Source organism: Antennarius striatus, chromosome 3, assembly GCF_040054535.1.
Source record: "Antennarius striatus isolate MH-2024 chromosome 3, ASM4005453v1, whole genome shotgun sequence".
NCBI classification, from domain to species: domain Eukaryota; kingdom Metazoa; phylum Chordata; class Actinopteri; order Lophiiformes; family Antennariidae; genus Antennarius; species Antennarius striatus.
Genome location: NC_090778.1, coordinates 21,592,265 through 21,617,208, shown reverse-complemented (window position 1 = coordinate 21,617,208; position 24,944 = coordinate 21,592,265). Strand labels below are relative to the sequence as shown.

General features: G+C 39.5%; 4 protein-coding genes and 1 non-coding gene across 10 annotated transcripts in view; 3 read left to right on the top strand and 2 right to left on the bottom strand.

Moving 5' to 3' along the window:
- The window catches only part of LOC137592215 (membrane-associated phosphatidylinositol transfer protein 2-like), a 40,869-nt gene extending 26,222 nt beyond the window's left edge, over positions 1-14,647 (bottom strand). For 3 of the 4 annotated variants that reach the window (XM_068310206.1, XM_068310210.1, XM_068310209.1), the window contains exon 1: positions 14,017-14,647. The gene's annotated coding sequence lies outside the window, so the exon portion shown is untranslated. The remainder of the gene's footprint in view (positions 1-14,016) is intronic. The other variant, XM_068310208.1, reaches the window with a different exon arrangement.
- A 550-nt stretch (positions 14,648-15,197) lies between these two features.
- On the top strand, positions 15,198-15,270 carry trnak-uuu (transfer RNA lysine (anticodon UUU)). The gene has a single exon. It is a non-coding gene; the product is annotated as a tRNA-Lys (tRNA).
- A 1,850-nt stretch (positions 15,271-17,120) lies between these two features.
- Positions 17,121-18,086, top strand: mtrfr (mitochondrial translation release factor in rescue). The gene is made up of 2 exons (XM_068311390.1): positions 17,121-17,588; positions 17,714-18,086. The coding sequence occupies exons 1-2, from the start codon at positions 17,289-17,291 to the stop codon at positions 17,942-17,944; spliced, it is 531 nt and encodes a 176-aa protein (XP_068167491.1). The 5' UTR covers positions 17,121-17,288; the 3' UTR covers positions 17,945-18,086.
- Positions 18,087-18,418: 332 nt separating this feature from the next.
- Positions 18,419-21,858, top strand: kmt5ab (lysine methyltransferase 5Ab). 3 transcript variants are annotated; one of them, XM_068311386.1, is made up of 8 exons: positions 18,419-18,683; positions 18,879-18,970; positions 19,390-19,549; positions 19,664-19,874; positions 19,956-20,043; positions 20,299-20,358; positions 20,735-20,925; positions 21,244-21,811. In XM_068311386.1, exons 1-8 carry the CDS (start codon positions 18,674-18,676, stop codon positions 21,452-21,454), a joined length of 1,023 nt encoding a protein of 340 aa, XP_068167487.1. In that variant the 5' UTR covers positions 18,419-18,673; the 3' UTR covers positions 21,455-21,811. The 3 variants fall into 3 exon arrangements, with proteins under 3 accessions (XP_068167487.1, XP_068167488.1, XP_068167486.1); XM_068311387.1 differs by lacking the exon at positions 18,419-18,683 and having other exon boundaries at positions 18,787-18,970; positions 19,408-19,549; positions 21,244-21,858; XM_068311385.1 differs by lacking the exon at positions 18,419-18,683 and having other exon boundaries at positions 18,788-18,970; positions 21,244-21,856.
- Positions 21,859-21,899: 41 nt separating this feature from the next.
- On the bottom strand, positions 21,900-24,857 carry rilpl2 (Rab interacting lysosomal protein-like 2). The gene is made up of 4 exons (XM_068311389.1): positions 24,331-24,857; positions 24,111-24,262; positions 22,701-22,823; positions 21,900-22,245 (listed from the first exon to the last, which is right to left on the bottom strand). Exons 1-4 carry the CDS (start codon positions 24,637-24,639, stop codon positions 22,224-22,226), a joined length of 606 nt encoding a protein of 201 aa, XP_068167490.1. The 5' UTR covers positions 24,640-24,857; the 3' UTR covers positions 21,900-22,223.
- Between the last annotated feature and the right edge of the window lie 87 nt (positions 24,858-24,944).

Sequence of the window (24,944 nt, the reverse complement as noted above, 5' to 3'; positions counted from 1 at the left end):
CTTCAGTTACCTGCTTGTATTCAGCATATCCAGCTACAGTACACAGAAAAAAAAACCTTAATCTCCGGACAGAGCTCTCAAAATCTGTGCGGGAATATCCGTGACTAAGCATCTCACGTCAGTGTGTAGAATCAAATCAAAGTGGTCACAGTCAGCCTTCTCCAGCTGTTTACGGATTAGCTGTTTTTGAAGAAATTTGGCAGTATTATTTTTTAAATCACGCAAACTACCACAATGTAGATATTCTTGATAATATATTTTACATCTACCCTGAAGAACAACACATTTACAAAATCATAACATTAGATATAACAGAAAAATTGGGCATCAATAAAAAATAACACAGAACTGAGCTAGGAGAAGGCGAGAGAAAGGCATGCGGCTCATGGTATTCTTACCATCTGATCCTGTCCAGCCAGCTCCCATCAAATAGCAACCTACGTACAAAGAGATGAGACCAGGTATGGACACCTGTTAAATGGCAGGACTCTGTGCTGTATGGAGCCTTCCTTTGCCCGACAGGATATTTCATGAGCGTGCAGTAATGATGGGGTATTTTGCAGCAAGGCTAATGCATACCAATTATAAGTTCAATTGTCAGGACGATGATGGCATTAACAACTGATTTTTATCTGTAGCATGATTTGATGTGTTGACCCACACTGATTCTACATTTTGTAAGTCGATCAAATGTAACAACTTGACGTAAAAAAGTGAAGCAATTTCACAGAAAACAAGTTGATATACAGTGCAGTATTTAAATTGCTTGTTTTGTTAAAATTTGCATGAAGAAGGAACATAAAGCAAATCCGAAGCTATTTTATCACTTATATTAATTATTATCTAAATATATTTTCCAATGAACTGCTTTGTATTTGTAAATTTACTTCATTGAAATTTTGTTTTATCTAGAAAACAAGTTTTAAAGGATTACAGGTAATTAAAATTTTTGGCTGGATTTTATTTCACAACAAAGAAAAACATGTCAAGAGAATAAATCTGTTCACATTATTGTCTGATTTTAGGGGAGCTGATTAAATTTGTATGTTCTGGACAGCCCTCAGAGAACACACACCATCATTATAGCAGTACTTCCCCCATGATATTTCCCCTTTAAGGCACACTTCTAATGTAGTGTGGCCATATTTTAATCCTTCCTTTTCTAAACTGATCCTTCACGGAACTCCTCGGGAGTCTTGTAAATTACCAGTGTAGTTTGTCCACACTAATATCCATGATAAACACCTTTCCTCTCCAAAACAAATGCCATCAAATTTTGTCCATAGCTTTTTGAGTAAACACCAAGGAGGTCAACACATGACCTCCTTGGTGGAGCTAATAATCAATACATCATCTTTACAGAGGAAGTGCAGATGCAGAACTGTATTAAAAATGCCACATGACCAGAATAATTTAAATATGTCTCTCTCTAGTTATTTCTGTAGTGATTGATGTGGTGCACATAACAAGACCTGTAATGCAGAACGCCACCAGCCTTTAGAGTATGGGCACCATGCTTGACCCAGAAAAAAAGAATCACTCACACACAGATTAAATATAGCACGGTCACAATAATCCCAGCATACGCAAGCAGAGTGCTTGACGTCGTTTGTTCAGAGAATATGCTCATTCCCTTCTAAAAATACCATCTCTGTGCCCCTCCAGGCAATGACGCAATACCAGCACATGCTGCTGCACAGCGCTCATGAGAAATCAGCCTCCAATGCTCCTACTCCTGCATCGATAAGACTAAGACCAATGGTAGCTAATAGGACTGTGTTTTGGGTTGGGGCTTTTTTTCTTTTAACCTTTGCCCACAAGCACTTTGTTACTCTGTTAAATGTGTGGCCAGGTGTGGCTAAACCATGCACCCTAAGGTCTATAATGTTGCGACGCTTCCATCTGTGACCATCTCAGATGGAAAGAAGTACCAAGAGAGGCAAAGAGCAAACCTCTAAGCCACAGTATGATCGTTGATAATCACACCATTCCATTTTAATTCCATTTTCACAATCGAACTAAAGAAAACTAGACGGCGGTTTCTGCAGAGATACAGATCTGGCAACCCATTATCAATTCAGTGCAACTTTCCAGATAAAATTATCCCTAATACCTCAAGATATATACGGTGGGTGAATACAGCCTCCTTGATTCTTTCTACCTGCAAATGCAGCAAAAACCTGAAGATGTTCACTGCTGCTCTTCTTTTCAGAGGAATAAGGGTCTTCTGAAATCAGACAAAAGCTGCTTACTATATATAAATCCGACTCTGAATTGTTAACTCCCTAATGGAATTTGACTCAAAGTTTGGCTGAAAAAAATGCCCAAAGACCCTTAAGGGGAGGAGGTGGAGGGGGTCTTTGAGGGGAATGTAATCTAACCCAGATGTATTCCAAGTTAAACAGCATGCTACTAACATTAGCTCCCTTATTGTACTCAGTCATCAGAGGGCAGCACCTCTTTGCTAAGTGAGAAACAGTAACACATAGTATTGTCAAAACGTTGGTGCTATGAGGGATTATAAGGGAAAACCAACTGAGCTGCTGTGCCTTATTACCTTTACAAATGCACCAATCAGTCACTGGTATCTGATAGTAGTCCTTATACTCACTAAGTTTGATTAGGTATCAGTGACACCAGGGGGCGACACTGGGGCTGATCTGTTCAGTTCATCTTCACATCTATGTGCTCATTTATAGAGATTTTTTTAAAAGAAATTTGAGGCCTCTTTTTCTTAAATATTGTTTGTATAATTGGGAACTAATTTGTAAAGTTGGCTTTGACCTGTGTGTAACTAAAGTGTTCAGTTGTGTTGCTGCAGACAAGAAAAGAATTCCCACTCTTGTCCACGCAGCTTATTGTGTAAACGCTGGACGCTCAGTATTAACAGATCACTAAATTCAGGTAGACGAGCATGAACTGAGGATGTTCCAATTAGCTTTTGCACATTAATTTACACTGCTATGTTTCTCTCTATAAACAGCACTGTCATCCTATATTTACTTCCTTGCTGCAACACCAGACATATCCACCAACAAGTCTGTTGTTTGAAATGAGGGATTTTGCTTAATTCAGATTTCTCTCAGCTTGAAAAAAATTCAAACCAAGTGCAAAATTCTCCATGTTTGTCCGTTCTCCTTTCCATCACGTAGCTCAGTCTGAAGGTGCGGCGCAGACAGCAGCTAAATAGGACGGAACCCGGACAACTTGATCAGGGGACAGAGAGCAACAGCTGAGTTGTTTTGTTGAGACTAACACTCCTGAGAGGGAGGTGACTCACACACAGTGGTGTGTTCCTTTAAATCCAGACCCGTTTCAGAAGCACCTCTTGGAGAAGGACTGTGCAACAGAGAAGGTGGTGAATCCCAGATGGGCTGGAGGAGGGGGGAGCGAGGCTTCCCTCATCACTGACCTGAGACAAGGACCCATTAAAAAATACCACACGGAAATGTCAGCCGTGGATTGACTAAAATATCAGATCAGTTTCACAAAGTCTTGCCTAATACAGTAGAAACAACCTCAGCCACAAGAAATCCTGTGAATACAGTCTCTGTGACAAGAACCGTTGGATTAAATTGACTGGCTTACCCATCAATCCAGTTAAAACGACAGGGAGCCTAAGGCAATGCTAAAGCTGTTCACCAGGTAAGTGAGGGAGTAAACTATTTCCCCATATTCTAAACAAGACCCGAGTATCCTATCGGTCCTCTGGAACATTCAAAGGAAATGATGATCATTAATTAAACCTATCACTGAGATAAATATAAATTATGCTGCACCAATTACAAAATTGATTACCGTCCGAGAAAGCTGGCCCGTCTGCAGCTAAATAAAGGAGTATAGTTGCCTCCATGATCACTACTGTCATCTATAACTATTTGTATCTGTATTAAACTGCCAAATGGAAATTTCAGCCTTTTGTTCATTAATAACAGATTTTTAGGACTATTTGAAACACTCCGCGAGACGAGGATATTTCTTTACAATACACAGGTGTAGTTTGGGTGGAGGCTATCTGATGGTTTGCTTTGTTTGATTTCGATAAACACAGAAGGGTAGAGCAAACATTTGTCTTCTGTCTATATGGAAAATGTGGTGAGGATGTCTCGTATGCTCGCCACACAATGCCCAACTTAAAAAATTGAAAGGCAAAAAGCTCAGCAAACCTTTCAAGTGATCCAAGATTACAATGCGTAACAGAATCACTCTGAACTGAGGCCAACAAAGCAACATAATGTGACGTCCTAAGATAGAAAGCATGGTATACAGATGATAATAATAACCATGGGTGAATTGTTCTCTGCTACATACTGTAAATATGTTTAGCCTGCCTAACGCACCTTAAAACAAGGCCATTACCGTTTCCTTGCCTCAGGGCCACTGTCATCCACAGGTTAAGGAGGTGAAATACACAATCTGGCCTTCTTCTTTACTCATCGCCGCAGTACAAGGGAAAAGCTAAAAATACTCCACACCCTGTGAGCATCTCCTCCAATGTGATCCTCCTCCTTCTCCTCGTCCTTTTCCTCCTACAGTAGTTCTATTTCTAAAAATGATTCTCATCTATATCTGGGTGTGAAATACTTTTTTTCCCCTGTTATCTGCAACATTGCAAGTTCTGAGTGATTTTACCTGCACATCCCTGCAATATGGACAAGCTGAATGTCTGAGCACCTCAGCTATATCTCAATAAAGAAAAAGATGTGGAGCAGCATGGTGTGTAATTCATGGTGAAGGAAAGGCTTACAATAATATTCAGTTATGAAAAATAAAGTAACTGTCTTGTGAGCGCACATGAGACTAGCATTTTCTAAAACAGGCTTGTAACATTAACTTCATCGTGATCAGTGTCAGAGTCTTTGCTCTGAAATCCAAAATTAGATGACCTTATATGCAAATTAAGCTTGGATTAATGAGTTACATGCCAAGGTTAACTGAAGATCTCCCCGTGCTGTCCTTTATTCCAAGCGCTCAAACTGAGAGCAGTCTTAAAAGACAGCATCCCGAATCTTCGCATTTTGTCCATGACATTAGTTAATTTAGCGAATACAGAAGCTAGGGCAGGAAATGCATTTGCGGCAGGGAGGTGCAGTCAGGCACGGCCTCACCTGCCATCATGAAAGAAAAAAATGGAAAACGGAATAAATTAAATGCTAATATTTATCCAGCGATTTGTGTATTATAAACTTATTTTCTGTTTAACGTCACCAGTCAGTCAGTCAGTCAGTCATTTTCTAACCCGCTTAATCCGCTAACGCGGGTCGCGGGGGAGCCGGTGCCTATCCCGGCAGTCTCAGGGTGTGAGGCGGGGGACACTCCGGGGACGACGCCAGTGCACCGCGGAGCCACATTGAGACAAAAAATTATTCACTCCTACGGTCAATCAACCTGAGGCGCATGCTTTTGGAGGTGGGAGGAAGCCGGAGAGAACCCACGCAGACACGGGGAGAGCATGTGAATTCCACACAGGGCGGGACTCGAACCCGAGTCCGTCTCTGTGTTGTGAGGCGGCAGCGCTAACCACTGCGCCACCGTGCCGCCGATTAATGTCACCAATTTTGGGTTATATTTACTCGAAATCGCTGATTTCGCTGAAATACTGATCAGAGACCTGCGGTGAGGCACCAGCCGGCCGTGCCTCACCATGGATTGCGCAATAGCTCAGATAGCTGTGCTGGTACGCTACTACAGTATACAGTGAGACTGTAATGCTATCTCTCGATATGTCTCTACTAAAATGTTCAAACACGTTTGCTCTATAAACTAAATTCCCATAATTTAGCTAACGTATATAATGTACAGAGTTTTTTTGTGCGTAACGATTACGATGTCTTGTCTTCAAAAAGATGAATGAAATAACAAATAGCTGTTAAGTTGTGGGCTTCACGGCTAATTTCCTCACAGGGGATAAAAAAAACTAATTATAAAACTAAAATTTCTAACCTGAGACCAAGGTGTATTCTTTGTCCATTGCTTGAATGGGGCATAACATTTACACAGAAAGGTGCCCTATCGGTCACCATGATGAAGTCTGGGTGACGAGGAAAGTAGAGACTGCTGGGGGTCATTCGTCTTTCTCCTGCTTCTGTCAGTATAGACCTGTTCATCCCCACCACAGAACATTTCCTCCGCTCTCCAGCTTCTGGCTCAAGCAACCGTCTCCTACACTGGTTCTACTGTATCATCACTCTAAATATATATTGTATGTAGGTGACAATAGTTTTACATAACAGAAAGCCAACTTAAAAAAAACACTGTGGATGCGATACATGTTCGTGAAAGCACAAACATAAGTGTGGGCTCCACCGACCCAATATATGATTTACATGTACTTGGATTTCACTGTTCATAATGTCTTTGTTTGAAAACAAAGGATCAACCATAGAATTTTCCATTAAGCTATAACAACACACCACGGAAAAATATAATTGATATTTAACTTATTGATTCTTTTGGAAATGCAGCCCGACAGCCCTTTTTCTTTATAGCAGGTGAGAAGAAAATTGATCAAAAAACTGAAGGGAATTGGTAACAGAGCATTAAAAAAAAACAACAAAGAACGATATTATGACAAAATCTATATCAGAGGAACAAAAAGAAAGCACTGATGCGAGAAAAGCCTAAATGGTATTTAATCTGTGTTTGGGTTTAGACAGAATTACTTTTTTTCAGATAAATTGGTACAGTGATACATTACAAGCAAAATTCAACATTCCAGAACAATTCATTCATGAAAAGAGAATGAATAACTAAGAGCCTCAGCTTTCTCATATGTTGTTTTTATACTGTGTTCTTCTGTTAGTGTTCAAGTTTCTGGCTTAAATAAATTTCAGTTAGAGGATAATTTTAATAAAACATTGTGATAACTTTGGGAAAATGCCTCAAACTTTCTTGTGCAGAATGTAAAATACCAGCTTCCCATAAGTGTTCTAGTCAGTGACCAAAGACAGACGCTGCCTCTCATTCTGACCATAAAAGGCCCTTTTCAAAGATGCTGAGTTCTACAACAGGCTAACAAGTTGATGGGCTGTGAGGTCAGGTTTAGAACTCTGTGGAAAACCAAATCATGTTGGGATTTTCTCATTGGGCCCAGAGCCTTTAAAAGCTACACCATGTCTATCGGTCTTGTGACGTAAAGGATTATGACATTTCTCTCACACAGAGGGTCACTCTGATAGGAGTCATGAGGCTTCATCTGACACATGGGAGCAAAGATAGGCATAACACATTGAGACTGCCCAATAAAACCTTTTATACCAGGAGGGAGGAAGGCAAAGGGTGACGGAGAAGTAACACGGGGGAGTTAGGCAGTGAAAAAGTTTATTTTTAGAGAAATCAGGTGTCTTCAACCAATGGAAAAGAAAGGGAAACAGGGGTAAAATGACATGATGAGGCATTGCAGCTTTTATTTTACATCAGAGGGCACTCTGAGGGATTGAGGTGGGGTAAAATCAAATACAAAAAACAAACAAACACAGGTATATACTGCATACTGACTGAAAACACAAGAGGATACATATACACACACTGACAGTCAGCACGGATTGCACACTTAATGCAGGCCTGAAAACAAAAATCAGTAGGAAGAGAGCTAACATCCTGTGAATAACCGGGTGGTGCCAGGCTGCACAATTTCTGAATTAATATGAGCATTCACATTGCAAATTAGGTTAGCTGATACATTATCTATTTTGTTTCCGGACTGTTAATGTGAATTTCTACTGCTGAGGCAAGACATCCAGATTAGGTGTGTGTCAGAGTGCCTTGATTTCACCTCTTTGCCTGATGATCACAACCACAAAACAAAGACCTCATTTCCCTGGCAGGATACACCAGGATGCACATTAGACTCCATCTGCACAATACACACACTTCCTTTGCAGCGTACCCACATTACTAGAAAAACTATTGTGGAAAAGGACAGTGGCATTACATAAACATAAACATAAACATAAACACACACACATACACATACACACACACACACACACACTCATTCCCCAGACAACACATCTGCAGGAGTATTATCAGTGATGTGCCGCTCATCTGCTGGCTCATGAAAAAAACAGACAATGTCCCATTCAGTGCTTGATGAACACACTGGAGCATATCATGATGCTCGATTGCCAAGTTTGCTAGAGATTAATTAAATGAATCATTAGAACCTCAGATAATGAACTAGGTGCTAATGCGTCCAGACTTCCCTTAGACAAGTTGGAGTAGACATAATTCAGGGCTGCTTCAAACACTTACAGCAGCTCAACATGTTACTCAAGAGATTTTCTAATTACTTCATTCGGTTCAAATGATGTACTGACAATACCTCACCATCAAAGTTGATCAATAATCCAGCTGACTATGGGCGAAGTGTGGAGTACATCCCAGATGAGATGCCACCTCATAACCGATGTATCGATGTATAATGTTTATACCAATTTCTCACAGCAAGGACACAACCTTATCATTAACGGTCAATTCACAATAATCTGAGCTGTGCCAAATTTGCTTGAAAATACTTTCTAATTTCAATATTTGTAAAGGTTTTGCCGCTTACGGCACCCTCTACTTTGTGCTAGTCAAATTCTATCTTGGCTGACTTGAGGTGGTAAAACAGGTTTTGCTAAATTGTGCACTCTGCTGTTTCCTTAAAGGCAGAATACCTGGTCAACATCATGGTGGCGTAAACCCTTGTGACAGAAATAAGAGGAATGAACAAACAGGAAGCAATGTTCCCCATCTATCCATTATCATTATTCAACTTCCAAGCAGACATCAGTTCTAAACATTTATTCTTTAAAATATAAAAATATTCTTTAAAATTGTTAACATATGTCAGACAAACTTTGAGCAGTTTACAGAATATTATCTATTGTCACTTCCGCCTATAAAACAACAACAACTTTGTAGCTTATTTAAAAAGCCCTTTTGAATAAGACACTAGTTTAATGTGGTACTACTCAAACTCATTCATATAGTATGAATGAGTTACTCAAACTCATTCACACAAAAAATCCCCTCCAATGGTCTTTCTGCATAAAATAACAAGGTACGCACAGGAATTTGCACCTGGGAGTTATCAGTGATTTTGCTTATCCGGTCCCAGACAACCTACCATAAATGGTTTGTTATGCATCAGATTTAATATCTCAGCATCTTCATGCAAGCTCATCCAGCAAAAATTGTATTAATCCACATGAGAAGCTGTAGAATAAATTACATTTTCTAATATCCTAAAAAACAATCACAGGAACTAAGCTACTGCGACTACAGATGTATGATATGGATTCTTTATAACTTACATCAATAGTAATTTTTCATTTAAAATGTCTGCTAATAAAGGATCTTTTCCGATCTATTTTCATCTTTCACTTTTATGTTATGCACACCTAAGCCAAAAAGAAAAAAGAAAAAAAATGATGTAGTGACAATGTGTGAAAAAAAATCTTTCCTTAAACTCTCCCAAAACAGTATTCTTCATTGTTTTTACATCATCTTATTTTTCTTGTTTCTTGGCATATCACAAACCAACTAAGTTCATAATATTGCCACAGAGTGCAGATACTGCATGGTAAGTGTAGGCTCTGTAACTGTCAACTATAATTTAATTATTGGTCGCTGTAAATTTCCTGTCTGATAATTGATCAAATGTGAATTGTGCATTCACAAATGCAACGACATGAACTGTTGTGTTAATATAAAATATTACCAATCATATATTTACTTATCTGACTAGCTAAACTGAATAATTTTACTTTTCTCCAAACCTAAATGTCAAACTTGAAACAACAATTAAAAAGAGTACATAAGCCAATCAGCTGCAAGGACGGGTCTCGCCTTCAGGGTATAAGGATATGACATTTAACCGTCAGGCACATTGCATGAGCAATTTTTTTTAACGACACAATTGCTTTGCGTCATCTTCATAATTTAACTTAACTTCTTTTGGTTCATTTTATCCTTGAGGTGTTGAGAAGAATCACCAAAATGAATTAAAGGCAGTAATATTTCAGTGCAGCTAAATGGACTTCTGTATTCAGCAAAATACTGTAATTTAAGTCACAGCCAACTCTCAAATTGCTTCATGTAGCTCATTTTTTGCTGTCTGTTCTTCCTGTGTCAGAGATCTGACCTCATAAGCAGATGAAATTGTACAGACACTGAGCAAAAACAAGCGGTGAGCGGTAGCACATGACATTCAAATTTTAACTGACAGGAAGTGACTTTTGTGTCTGGTTTCCTCAAGTAACTGTGACTCACTGGCTGTGTGTTCATTTTTATCTGCATAACAGTCTCAAGATTGTTCACCTACGTTGGGAGAATCACAGGTGTACTTTGTTTTATGGGCACTCAGAATGACTAAGTATCGATTGTGATGCAGTGTGTCAATAAACAAAGATTATTGGTGAGATCCAGAAGTCGAGCAATTTATTGGATCACGCATCATCAGGTAACTCCCATGTTTAACCTACGGCAGCTGTTTTGTCGTTCATTCGTTTGTCAGCCGCAACAACAGGCAAACTGACAGGAGACCCGTCACATGTGACCATTAAAAAAAATTCCTCACAAAGATTCCATGCAGCGCTATGAATACTCAAACGAAGCTCAGACACAGAATGCAAGAGGTGCAGGCTGCTCTGTCAGGAATTTTCCACTCCATAGTCACTCAGACATACAGCACATTTACATATTCACACAGTATTTTCTTTGTCAGGCACTCCTGTGATCATAGGAGTGTTGTCTGTAGGTATCTAAATGCAATTTTAGAAGAAGAAGAGGGAGGTTTGCTGTCATATACAATTATATATGGCACAGTCTTGTGTGTGAAACTTGATCGCTTGGCGTGTCAGGTGGGGGCAACTGTGGCTAAAACCCCTGACCTTTCAATCAGTGGATGACACTCTTACCTTTTAAACCACAGCTTCCCCATTTTTATTTTTTTTACTGTTGTTTGTCAAATAGAGTCATCGTAATGTCTACACTGTGCTTTAGGCAATGGCCAGAAAAAGAATCAGAATTGCTTGATTGAAAAACCCTTTCACAGTCATATCTAAAAATCACAAATGTGGAAACTACGGGCTAACTCATCAACACTTCCTCTCTCACTTTCTGTGATACTGTGGTTGTGTGGTGGGCTAGATGCAACACAGGCAGCTGAGAGTTAGAGACAAAATTGAACAATCTCAGATATCTTCCTGTGAAATTATCTAAAGGCATCAAAACATGACGTAAGAAAGGACGTAACTCCATTTCGTCCCCTCAACTCATAACTGCTCTGCCACAGTATTATAGTCACTGATTAAATTCAAGTACACATGAATAAGCATATGATTGGATTTAGAAAGAAAAAAACTCAGACAGCAACAATTTCACTGTGTCAAACTTCAATATGAACACCAGGAATAAATTTTCAACCCTAGAGCGACAGGTGTAATTTTTACAAAATAAAAGAGAATATTTAAACAGGATTAATACTTGAACTCTTGAACTGGATTAAAATCTTAATTGAATGCCTTAATTACACTAAAGGATTTGGTGGAGTGAGATTCTAGTGAGGATCCTCAGTGGGTGAGATTATCAGCTCCAGGTATAGTTCATATCAACCTAGTTAAAACATGACGAGCAAAATATAAAATGAGACAGCCAATAGAGCAAAAGTGATTCAACATCCTGTTGAGCTCAAGTAAGGTCCAGGTTGATACCATCATCCACACGCATGGATTTACTTTTCTCTGTCATTTAAGACACTAAATGAAGACGTTTTAAAAATTTGGGCTGCTAGTTGGGCAAACATGCAGATGTTCCCTAAGATTTTGCTAAATGTGATGAGGATTTTGGCAATTTTTATTTTATTTTATAGAATAAGCGATTAATGGTGATAACATATTTGAATAATTAAGTGGCCATGTGTACGATGCTTGAAGAAACTACCCATAATTAATTACGCTTTAATACTGTCCAAAAGGGAAATCATAAGTTAAACATAACGATTTATCATCACGACATGAAGTCTGTCTTTGTGAATTCACACCAATTTTATCAAATGAAGTGTAAAATATCTTAAGCAATATAACAACTATAACAATTGTATTAAATTCCATGCAACACATTAGTCTATGATGAAGCAATGTCGCTGAGCTCAACGAACATTTTTCCCATTTGTTTTTTCACTGAATAAGATGGTGAGGTCAGCAGAGCATGAAAGGTCAGCTCCAAATCAAACTTATCAATTCATAGTGAAGAAATATTACGCCGAAACAGATTATTTCGCAAAATGACTTAGTGTGAAAGAGTTTTGTTCTGTTTTCAGGAACCTTATCATAAATGTTTTGTCTCAAAAAGACAAACTGTAGGTCACACAGCAGGTTTCTCTAAAACTCAGTTTGAATATTTGCATTGTCCACACAGCCTTGTCCGTGTGTGTTGTCCAAACTCTGTCTTTCCCCATCAGAAAACCTGTTTGGCAAAAAAACCTACAGGCAAAACAGTGACAGAACTGGGTGTGCAGTCACATCATGCAGTCACGCAGTTTAGGTAATAAGCGATGATATAATTGATGACCATAAAGTCAAACAGTCATAGTAACCAACAGATCCGCAATTCACTGACTGAAGCACAGACAGCAAAAAAGTATCCTTATTTATTTATGCTGCAGCTCTAAGTGACACATGTGAACCACAGGAGAAAACATCCTGTCAGTCACACAAGTCTTTATGATGAAAATGTCACCATCAGCAAAAAGAGCAATGATTCATGTTTTGAGATAAAAATTAAGGAACACCAAAAAAAAATGTGTCTATTCAAATCAGCTGGTGACACAGAAGCCTACAAGCTGTTGAAATAATAAATAAATAAATAAATAAATGATTGCTTTGAAAATTCACCTTCACAAATCCAGCATCAAAATTTTTATTTCAAAATGCAAATGCAGTGAACATCCTCCTCCAAAAACCTGGTTTCATGCCATTGCAAAAAAGACAAAGCCATTTAAATCTTTAAGATCAAAGGGTGGCTCATCCTGACTGTGTTACCCAACCCTCGCAACCGTTAAGGCTTAAGGAGAATACGCATGTAGCAACACGTCAAAGACAGATCACAACCTGTGTGCACATAAGTAAGATATTATTCAGGCTCCAGGAACGATACAATAAGTGGTCTTGGTATGTGCTGCCTCAATGTCTTTGTCAGGAATCCAAAAGTGGGTGTATTTTCATCTGAACAACGAAAATGTGTATAAGTTTCAGGTTGCAAATCTAACTCTAAATCCAAGATAAACGACAATGTTGGAAACAAAGAAAGGATTCCAAGTGGATGAGCCGTGCAACAGCTCCTGCCCTCACAGCACAGCAAACCCCACAGCCTCCCAGTCAGCATCGCCACCAATGACTCACTCCGGCACTGCTGAGTCAAGTAGGGTGACTCTTGATGCTGACACTCATGAAGTCTTGAAATTAAAATAGGTCACCGGGGATTGTAAAATCAAGCTTGTGTGCTGCAAGTTTTCACTTGAGTCAAAAAAAAATGATCGCAACCTATGCAAAATGTCTCATCCTTTATTTCCATGTGAAGTCAAACATGCTGTAATATGCAGCAGTCTTGAATAAACTCTCCCATCATGGTCAGAATGTGAAAAAAAAAAACCCCAAGTGATTACACTAACAATCTTAGTGTTATTTCCTGCAGTGTATAGAAACATCAGGATAGCTTACAGTCAGGATGGAGAGGGATATTTCATCAGCTTTAACAAGCATGCATGTGTGACAGCAGCAGAGACACTGCATGTGCAGGAAAAAAATGTGCTGCCATTTATTTATGCAAAAAAAGGAATAACACAAAGATGATCTAAGCAAATTAAAGGCAACTTATGCAGTTAAACTTGTCAAATAAGGTTTTACGAAATTAGACGCTGGAAGGGGGATTATCAAATATGAACTGGAGTAAACCCATCGCCAGTTAGTTACCTAGCAACATGGCAGCCCGGTAATGACAAACTGGCGTCTTGCAATGCTCATCACATACCTGGACCTGCTGCACACCAGTGATGCACCTTTAGTTTCACCACACAGCAAATTCAAAAGTTCACTGGTCTTTTGGAGTCAACAGTTCCAACAGTTCTCTCTCTCTCTCTCACCGAGAAGCAGAAGCCAACTTGATGAGGTCTGAAAACGTCTCCATAATTAAGATGACTAGCAAGAATATCAGCGACGGGTTTCCACTACACCGTTTGTTTGGCCCTTCGGTGAATGAAGGGGTACGATGTGTACATCAGACGGAGAGAAAAACATCCTCAGTGCGGGGTGGGTTCGTTTACATGGCACCAGACGCCGTTTCTGTCCCGTCTTGACAAAAATCGGACAACATCATTGAACCGAGGAGACACACGTTGGATTTCCTCAAACGACAGGAAAGGCCAAAGTAGCTATGGTAACGTTAAAATGTCCTTGAATTGTTCCAGCTACCTTCGCAGGGATTTGACGTTTGGACTCGACCCGGTGAGGAAAATACATCCGCTTTTTTTTTTCTTCTTCTTCTTTTTCTTTCGCCTCAGATCAGCGACTGACGTCTCGGTCCAGAGAACCGGGAAGAGCGATAAACAAACACAACACGAACACCCGCCATCGTAAGTTGTCACTCCTCAGGTCTGAACCGCTTCAAGTCTCCACAGACCTTTCAGGCACGACACAAAACAATGACTAACCTGAGTACGACTACGTTTCCGGTGGAATTTTAGAAATAAAAGCCCACTTCATCGCTTGTTTGCGGCGTTAACAGTACTAATACCGAAAAGGCTAATCGTCTAAAATATTTCGTCATCGCATCTCGCATTTGCTGGTTGATTCTTTGCCAAAATTACACGCAATCTACCGAAACCTATGATGTAGTAAGCTTTGTACACAAGTGAACAAACGTTTGTAAGTATTTAACTCTGAAGGGTTGATCGCTTGACTTCCTGTACTTCTTTTTCCTTTAACTAACTTCACTAAACTCAGACTTGTGCAGCAATTCAGCTGAGCAGTTTTGATAACAGAGCGCCCCCTGCTGTTGCAAAGCATATAGACTGTAGAATAAGTCTATACACTGTACTACAGTACAGTATAATGAACTGGTGTGGTTAGTTAAGTACTTTATGTACCCACGTAGCTCCACGCCCAGAGATCGTTTTCGCGTATTTTTCTTGTCTGTTCCTGTATGTGAGTAGAGCCCGGATAGCTCAGTCGGTAGAGCATCAGACTTTTAATCTGAGGGTCCAGGGTTCAAGTCCCTGTTCGGGCGTTCAAGCTTTTACGAACATCTCCCCACTATGAGGAAAATAAAGGTTTATCCTATCTTCGTTCTTAGAATTGTGAGATTGATTGAAGTATAAAGACTAGAATTCAGTCATCTTCAGATTACCACCGCTATATCCGCCGCAGCGGGTCACGTGGAGCCCGAGTCTATCTCAGCGTCATAGGGCGTGAGGCGGGGGGGACACTCCGGGCACGACGCCAGTGCACCGCGGAGCCATACACGACATTCCTACGGGCAATTTGGAACGGCCAATCAGGAGGAGGGAGGAAGAACCTACGCAGGGGGGAGAATGTAAACTCCACACAGAGCGGGACTCGAACACGCGTCTGCCGTGTTGCGGGGCGGCAGCGCCAACCACCGTGTCCTGCGCCGCAGAACATCTAAGAACAGATGATTCTTTGAAGTATAAAGACTAGAATTCAATTTTCAGAATTCGGAGGATGGATTGTTTGGAATATAGAAAAATGATGCATTCCACCAAAAGTCCTTCGCTCATTATTTGTTAATTAAATTTTTTTGTTTTGTTTTATAGTTCCATAATATTGCTTTGTATTCATTTTCATATCATAGAAAATTAATTTGTGAACGTTGGACTTTTATCTTAGGTTGTTGTGACATTTGACCCCATGACGTCATCTTCGTGAGCCGTGCTTCACTCCCTCAGTCCAGTTTTGGTTGCGTTTGAGGAAGATATGGTTGTTCAGTGCTCCTGATGAGAATAGCTTTAAAATTTAATTAAGAATACTAGAGATTACGAAATCAAGTATAAATTATTTGGTTTCTGTTACATTTAGTCACAAGTTGCTGTTGTTTGCTGTAATATTTAATAATGTAAAGTAATAGTCTGAACATGTATAGTTTTTTTTAATATACATTTGGAGTCTAGTTTGGTTATACTTGAGGATTAGTGTGTTCTGTCCCACTCAAGGGATTATTGCATTGTGTTGCTGTATTTTGTGCAGAGTCAAAAAGTGTTCAAGAATAAATACGCCACCACCTTGGCTGAGCTGTTACATCGATACCTCATTATTCATTATTCCAGACCAGCTACCCTACCCTACAAGGGTTAGGGTATTTGTTAGGAAAGAACTACTTAAAATTTGGTATGAGTCCAAATAAAGGGGAGGCATGATCTAAAAAAAAAAAAAATGTTTTCACCCGTTTTACCTGCATTAATTATTTCGATGCGTATAGGTTGGCTTTGATCATTTTTCTTCTGTGGTCATTTAGCTTTTGCAGGAGAAAACCAATCAATCATTTCTATAAATGCTACAATCATCAAAAGGCACCTTTCTTGGAAGAAATAATGAAACATAGACCATGAACCCATCTTCTCAGTCTGATTTTATGTACAGTTTTATAATGTTAGAGTCTTGGTTAATAATTAATAACAAAAAAAAATTTTTTTGTTTTATAAAGCAGTATTTACTAAGTGTATCACAGTCACATTTCATTTATCATCATATTTTTATGTTTTGCTGATAGCAATTTGTATTTACATTACATCTTTTACTTTTCTTGTTTTATTCCCTCTAATTTTCTTATTATATATATATATTCTTATAAATTCTTATACATACATTTACACCCGAACCTACTAGCAACTGAAAGAAAGTTAAAGTGCCTTCATCAAACTTAAAATGACATGCATAAAGAAATTCCAATGTTACAAAGCATGATTGCAGCCTCCAATTTAGTGAATACAGTACATACATATGTTCAGCCAACCGACACAGGGTGGCGGAAGACAGTTGATGTAGACCTTTTATTTTAGCCACGAAGAAAAGTAAGACGACTGCTGATTGGTTAACTGGTTCCGGAAGAAGAAGAAGAAGAAGAAGACAGGAAGTGTAGACGAAGATAAAATATAAACATGTGACCCTGAGCTAAGAGGATATATAATTTATATTTGATATTTTATATATCAATGTTTTTTTTATAGGTAGTTAGGTAGTTAACTTTTTTCTGTTTAAATATATGTCCTTGTTTCGGTCTGTACTTTCATGCGCCACGTCACTGAAGGCATGTTACGGACTGTCTCCATCATCGGGTATATGTGCAATGTGTCCAGTCGGGTCTTCTGGAGGAATTCTCCATGTATTTATCCACTATCAAAGCCGAACCCCTCTGTACCTCCACATATCCTGGCAGCAGGAAAAAAAGACTCATTGAACCTCCCTGTCCTAAATGAGAACGAGCTTGAGGAACAATTTGTTCGGGGTTCGGGACCAGGAGGACAGGCTACCAACAAAACCAGCAACTGTGTGGTGCTAAAGCATGTCCCCAGTGGGATAGTCGTGAAGGTTAATCCTGTTTTTAATTTAACTTCTGAGTACTTCACTACGTTTAATCGGTATTTGGTGAATGATTATTGTCTTCTGAGTAATGACGTTTTACTGACCGTGATAATGTACCATTTCCCCTACAGTGCCATCAAACCAGATCTGTGGATATAAATCGCAAACGTGCACGGGACATTATGAGGGTGAAACTTGACGTTTTATACAAAGGAGAAGAGAGTGAAGTTCTGCTAAAGAAGAAGGAGTCTGAATTTAGGAAAAAAGAGAAGAGGAAGAAGGCGAATGAAAATCTGGAAAGGAAACGACTGTTTAAGGAAACAATAGCTGCAGACTCCAAACTTGACAGTGATGGTGTTTAAAATATTGATGTGGAAAGTGAAATTAAGTCATAAATCCTGCCACACTCTGTATGTAAAGCCCAAAATACTGAATAAATAAACCTGGAAAAGTACTGTCAGCAAGGAAAATGTTTGATATAACTCTGTACTTTTTTATTTCTGCTGAGCATATCACAAACCACTCACACAGCCGACTCTTCTGTCTGAGCTTTCCAGAGCCGATTGTTGGTGGGATGTTCATGCTGTCACTCCAGTCTTACAGGCTCTTAGCTGGGTCGGTATCAGAGCTCATCACCGCCTGACAGAGAGCTCCACAATCACCTACAGCATGTCATTGGCACATATTTTTAATTCCCCAATCATCTTGCTTTTTTAGAACTGCTTTTAATATATCTGTTATAATTTAAAAAATAGAACAAACCATTGTGACTATTTCTCTAAAATCGTTTTAGATGAAAAAAGATGAATACTGAGTACAGACTACAGTAAACTCCATGACTACGTAGGCTACAGGTTTGCACACGTCTGCCTGAGAGGTCGCTGTGTGACGTCTGCGGCCAATCAGAGCTCCCTCCTCGCTCTTGCTCCTCACGTGCGCGTGTAGCAGCCAATGAGAGCGGCTGTGAAGAATTTAAATCCACCACGCTCACGCAGGGCTCAGATGTTTGTTGCTCTTGTACAGAATTTACCATACCGTATCCAAATTACAGAAAATTTCCCTTCTATTGGGATTTTAATCTGGGATTTGACATGGCAAAAGGTAATTTTGCGCATTTTTGGGCGTGACACACAAGCTGCGATAACTAATACGTACCATACATACCGAATTTACTATCGAGCCTTGTTGTCAAACAAAGCTCACATTGTATTTTGTCAGTTGCATTAGACAGTGCTCATGTTTACCTGTATCCATGTTTACCTGTATCCATGTTTACCTGTATCCATGTTTACGAAGGGAAGAAAAATGTGCCGAGAACCGAGACCACAGCTGAACGCAAAGTCACCTCGCGGAAGGAGACAAAGGAAAACAACCCAACAACCTCCAAGGTAATGTTTGGTTGTGAGTTGTTATTGCAATGCCCCAGGTAGTCCAGTCTGTTGCATCCTCACCCAGATCTATGGTTTTATAATAATCTATAAGTATATTTAATGATGTCTTACAGTGGTACGCCTCCACAGAAACAACATCAAAAATCAACTTTCTATAATTCCTGCACTGCTTGGGCTCCTACAGAGATGGTACTGTTACTATGGAGATGTTAATCACTCATGTTGGCGTTGGTAGGCAGAGAGCTGCAGGCTTCATGAGTTAGCAGTCTGTTTACTTTTATTCTGTTGGACTAAAGGTTTCCATCTTCCACACAGTCGCATCCTGGATTGTAATCATTGTTATTTAATGAACCCTAGATCTGTGATTGTTCATAATTCGTTAGGATTACACCTGGCCTTGGTACTTTATTCCCCAGGGTAATTTTATTATCCAGAGCTACACGGATACAGTCCAGCCAGTTTCCCAGAGGCATCACAGCAAACCCAGATCCCCTCTGAGTGACAGTTCAGGCACGCTGATCCATAAAGGAAACGAATCTGATACAAATCATCCCGAGGTGTCAAAGATGAAGAAAGGTAAATACCTAATTAAGTTTAAACATAGTTTATATCAATTTTTGTGAAATTGTTTTTGTCATTTGTTTGGCGGCTGTTGCTAATTTAATTCTTTATATTTTTTCCTGCTTTTAGATGTTCCTACTGAAATAAATCCTGAGAGTTGTGAGCCCAGAGAGCAGAAATCTGAAACGGCTCATCAAAGTCATGAGATGAGAGAAAAAGAGAGTGACCAGCTTCAGCAAAAGGAGACCACAACACCCACAAATTCCAGGCCTGCAACAGCCAACAAAGCTTCAGTACCCAAAACTCAGAATAGATCAAATCGTAAACTCAATGCCAAAACGTAAGTGCAGAATCGCTGTGTAACGCGTGCAGTTATAAATTTTATTTGAAAACATTTTAATAATCATATTTCTCTTTTCAGTACAGGATGTAACATGTCCCAAAACAAAAAGGTGACAGACTATTACCCCATCAGGAGGAGTAACAGGAAAACTAAGTCAGAGTTAAAGGTTTGTGTCAATAATCTTTCTTGGGTTGTTTCATTCACAGTGAAGAGAGCATTTCCCACCAAGAGAATACATTCACATGTCGTACATGCAGTTAAGATATCTATACATTCATGTTTATGAATTTAAATAATAGTTTGTACTTATTTTTTCCAATGGAGATTTAATTGTTTTTTGTGTGTGAAAAAAAAGAAGATAAGGATTATTCAGTTGTAATCGAAAAATTTAATTTTGACCCATTACACAAATAATCAACAGAAAGAAGAATACCAACACATTGATGATGTCATAAAGAGTGGCGTTGAACAAGGAATGCAGGTAACATTTAATGTTTTAAAATGTATGTTATTCTTCAACTGCAGTTGTGTACAGACACACTAACAACTGTCGGACACAACAGTGCCACATTTTTAAACACTACAAAACAAATGTTTACAGTAATCAGCTTCCTACATTGTAATAAATCCATTAATGTAAGAAGCCAGAATCTTACTGGACTAAGTACAAGAATACTTTGAATTTGTTTCATTTTCTCCTAATAAACTCACTGCAACTCATCAGTCAGTTGTTATTAAGATTTCAGTTATGTCAAAAATCCAAATAATGAGTGTTAATATATTTAATGTACAGTAAAGAAACCCTTACACCAGACCTAACTTGGATGAATCACACTTTTGTTTTTCACTGTTGACAGGTAAAACACATTGAAGGAAAAGGAAGAGGGATATTTGCAGTCAAGGGCTTCAAAAAGGGAGAGTTTGTTGTGGAGTACCATGGAGACCTGGTGGAACTGGCTGAGGCTAAAACAAGAGAGGCCCAGTACGCTCAGGATCCTAAAACCGGCTGTTATATGTACTACTTCCAGTATCAATCAAAAACATACTGGTGAGTCCAAATGCCAACCCTTTCAAATGTGATCGACACCTAATTGTTTCTTCTCATATCCCTCTTTCTTGTTTAAGAGCCATTGATTAAAGACATGTCATAAGGGATTTTTGAGAATATTTGCATAAAAAAATAATAATTCAGTTTTAAATAAGTCTTCATATTCTATGGACACCCCTTGTGGGTGTGTTTCAGGGCCTGTAGCATATACATACTGTATGTGTGTAAAAAAAATAGGCTGGAGTGGAAAAAAAGATTACCAAGGTGATGATAAAAGTACATTATGTTTCTTCTTCTATTCTTCTTGATGTGTTTCAGTGTGGATGCTACAAAGGAGACAGACCGCCTCGGACGACTGATCAACCACAGTAAAACTGGAAACTGCCAGACGAGGCTTCATCCCATCGATGGAACCCCACATCTGATCCTGGTGGCTTCCAGAGACATCAAACTAGGTGAAGAGTTGTTGTATGACTATGGCGATCGGAGCAAAGCATCAGTCATGGCCCATCCTTGGCTGAAATCCTGAATCCAAGGCTGCAACCATCCATGTTTCTCATGAGTTTGATCTCCCGGCTGCCATGTTCACCATTATCCAGAAGGTGCTATTGATGAGTAGCCGTCAACAATGTTTTTAATTATAAAATGCTTTATTTTAAATGGAGGCTAAAGCTTCAACCTATGCAGTGTATTTTTGCAAACATTTGTATCACGCTTATTTTTTAATGTCTGTAGCCGATTGATGCCAGTTTAAAGAGGGTTTATCCAGAACAGTGTTGCACATTGTCCAAGGGGTTTACTTTGTAATAAATACACTGATTCAGTTTTACTATTGTAAATTGTAGTGTGTACTATATATATTGGAATAAAACAGTGTTTTCATTCCAGCCGCAGTGGATTTAACGGTTGAATTCTGCTCATCTGACAGTTGAGTGACATAAGTGTGCTTTAGATAACTGGACATGATAAAACCACATGATTTAATTTTTATTTATGACTTTCAGCCCCATAAATAACTTCATTTGACAGAATACATTCAACAGAATCTCTACTAGTCATTACATAATACTTTCCAGTTTTCTCTGACGGCTTCCCGCTTCATTTCTTCAGCAGCAACTCTCCAACAACTATATTACTATAAACCATTTTAGGTTGAATTTAGCAGTACAAAAATACAGTATTTGTTAGACTGACAATGCGCATTGTAAAAAATAGTTATTATAAAAGTGGTTACCTAATGAGAAAATTGTGTCAACAAATCCTGTTTGTCTATGTTGTTGTTTCATTTCACAGTTTTCTTATTTTCGCCTGAATGAGAACCTGTAAAAAGAAAAGGTTCAGAATAAGCTTCAAGATTTTGTTTCTTAGCATATAAGAGTGAAAATGGAACAAAACTAGTTTCAGTGCAAAAAACAACATTGAGTCACTGCAGCCTGTAATTACTGACAGCAGCAGTCGTTTGGCAGGCAGACTGCCAGTTTCTCTCTCTGTTTCACTGCTCACACAAACCTCCTCGGCATTAGCATGAATTCATTTGGTCACAAGTATACAATTATGGGACAGGAGACGGGCTGTGAGGACAATCTCTCTACTAACGGACTTCAACATCACGTGGTTTCTGCTGTGAATATTCTCAAGACCTACTCACATGAGGTGTTGAGCTAAAAACGGTGAAGAACTGTTCTGAATTTTGTGCAGCTTTTATCAGATCACATCTCTGTTGTCTGCCGATAAACACTTCTGTATTAAGTAAAACAAACAATCTTATTACTCACAATCTGCCTATAGTCCTCTTTTCCTCTTTTGCATCGTTTATCATGGCTGGACTGTCTTCTGTAGCTGCTGGTGTTCCCAGATCCACCTCCACCATGGCTGGTTCAGCCTGTGGGAGGACCCCACTGTGGAAGGAAGAAGCACTTTATGGTCAGTAAGATAATTTAATGTGAAGTTATTCATGATATTGAAAAAAAATTTGTTCCTATGCTTCAAAATTACAATTACTGTTAAAAAATAAGATTAACGTACATTAAAAATGGAAAAGGTTGCACCAGAATAAAGCCTTTTTTAAAACCCACTATATTACAATATGGTTGTATACGTATTTACAGAGTAATCATCTAACCATTAGGTAATGGTCAACATGGATATGGATTAGAGCATGGATATAATGAAAGCAGTAATATTAATATCAGTCTGTCTACAGTTGGTTTAAACTGTCCAGGATCTAAAAGGCTCAGAACTGAAGAGGAGAAACGACTTCGAGCTTTTCCTAGAAGTCCAACTGACTTTACTCAACAGAGTTCGCTCATATGAAAAGTGTAATGTGTGTGTGTGTGTGTGTGTGTGTGTGTGTGTGTGTGTGTGTGTGTGTGTGTGTGTGTGTTTGGTTGCTTAGTAGTTTCACCTGCCCAGGAACTACCAGAAGAAACGGGCTTAAACTAAATCTGGTGCAAAGCATTTTTTGCTCCTTGAGACTCATAAATTTGTGTTTGGTCTCTAATATAAATACATTTTATTAAGTACACCCAATGCAGTCACAGACTGCAACATCCCGCGACACCCCTGACTTCAAAATTTTACCTTGACCTACTTGCAGTGGTCAAAGATCAAAACTCTAATGCTCTGACCTAATGCTAAGACCTCTATGGTCTTATTCACTCTGGCCTTCTCCCTCGTCTTTCTATCTTGTTCCTGAGTGTACAAAAGTTGAAATTTAACCTTGACCTAGTTTTCTCAAGGTCAAGGTCATCACTTCATTTTCATCCCCTTGCCGCCCAAGTAATGTGTTTTTTGTTTCATCTTTTTATCTGCAACTGTTGCGAAGATATTTGGTGGACTAACGAACGAACGGACGAACACACGAACACTGACGATTGCAATACAGCATTGCTTTGAAGCGGGATGTAATAAAATTAACATAAGACTATCCATTAATAACATGTTAATATGTCTGATCGATCCAGTGTTGTACAGCTCACCTGTACTGTACTTCTAAACCTCGCTTCTGTAACACATTCAATGTTTAGTCTTGTTGAAATTATGGGATGTGCTGATTCAGCAACGGTTTCAGTTAAACATTGTCTTTTATTGGACGACATCATGACGTGTTCCTTGTTCTCTGACGTCCTCAGGTGTGACGATGGAGGTGGACAGCACATCACTGGCAGTGGACTGCAGCTTCTCACCTCTTGAAGTACTGCAGCTCCTCCTGGGCCACCATCAGCTGAGCCTTCAGCTGGTTCCTCTCCTGCAGAACCTCCTTCAGTTCCTCCAAGGTGAAGCGCGGTCTGTTTGGGTCTGTGAGGTCCACCACCATTTGGTTCGGTCCTACTGTTGCCTTTTAGAAGAAAAAGCATCTGTACAAGTCTGCTATGGGGGTAGAGGACCAGACCGGCTGCCACTCACCGTTCCCTGCTCAGACGATGTCTCCATGATGATCCGGTCCAGCTCTCTCTTCAGGTTGTCCCGCTCTATCTTCAGCTCCTCCACAGACAAGTTGTGTTTATTCACCACGGTCTCCAACATTTCCAAAACTCGGACTATTCTGAACTGTAAGTCAGACACGTCTTCACCCGAGCTGCTAATTTTCAACAAATCTCGTCCGATCACATAGGAAATGTCGTAGACATCCTCCACCGTCAGCTCAAACGCGTCCTTCTCGAAAGCCAGAGCTGGAGACGACTCTTCACCGAACTCCATGACACCAAACTCCATCAAAAGAGTAAGAACGGCTCAATAAAGTCAACTTGTCGCCTCTGACTGTCTAAAAGAATAGCGTCCCCCTGTTTTTGTGTTGGGATTCAACTTTATTACGGTCAGAAGGTAGCACTTCCCCCCTCCATCACTCATCCGCCAATGGCGTGAGCGTCTGCCCGATCGAAGGAGGGGGGAGTCTCCTAGCGACAGGTAAGCACAAAGATGATACACACGGCAAGAGAACTACCGCTCCTCTTCACCGACGGGAAACCGGGTGGTATAGGCGTCGGAAGGCGTGTGACTGTCACTTATCAACTTGTGAG

Excerpts from the sequence above, each read along its gene's own strand:
- mtrfr (XM_068311390.1), top strand. The coding sequence starts at position 17,289 with ATGCGCCACGTCACTGAAGGCATGTTACGGACTGTCTCCATCATCGGG. Across the intron at positions 17,589-17,713 it reads CCAGTGGGATAGTCGTGAAG|TGCCATCAAACCAGATCTGT; the intron begins GTTAATCCTGTT and ends TTTCCCCTACAG.
- rilpl2 (XM_068311389.1), bottom strand. The coding sequence starts at position 24,639 with ATGGAGTTTGGTGTCATGGAGTTCGGTGAAGAGTCGTCTCCAGCTCTG. Across the intron at positions 24,263-24,330 it reads CATCGTCTGAGCAGGGAACG|GCAACAGTAGGACCGAACCA; the intron begins GTGAGTGGCAGC and ends TTCTTCTAAAAG. Across the intron at positions 22,246-22,700 it reads AAGAGGACTATAGGCAGATT|GTTCTCATTCAGGCGAAAAT; the intron begins GTGAGTAATAAG and ends TTCTTTTTACAG.
- kmt5ab (XM_068311385.1), top strand. The coding sequence starts at position 18,851 with ATGTTTACCTGTATCCATGTTTACGAAGGGAAGAAAAATGTGCCGAGA. Across the intron at positions 18,971-19,389 it reads ACAACCCAACAACCTCCAAG|GGTAATTTTATTATCCAGAG; the intron begins GTAATGTTTGGT and ends TTTATTCCCCAG. Across the intron at positions 20,359-20,734 it reads GCGTTGAACAAGGAATGCAG|GTAAAACACATTGAAGGAAA; the intron begins GTAACATTTAAT and ends CACTGTTGACAG.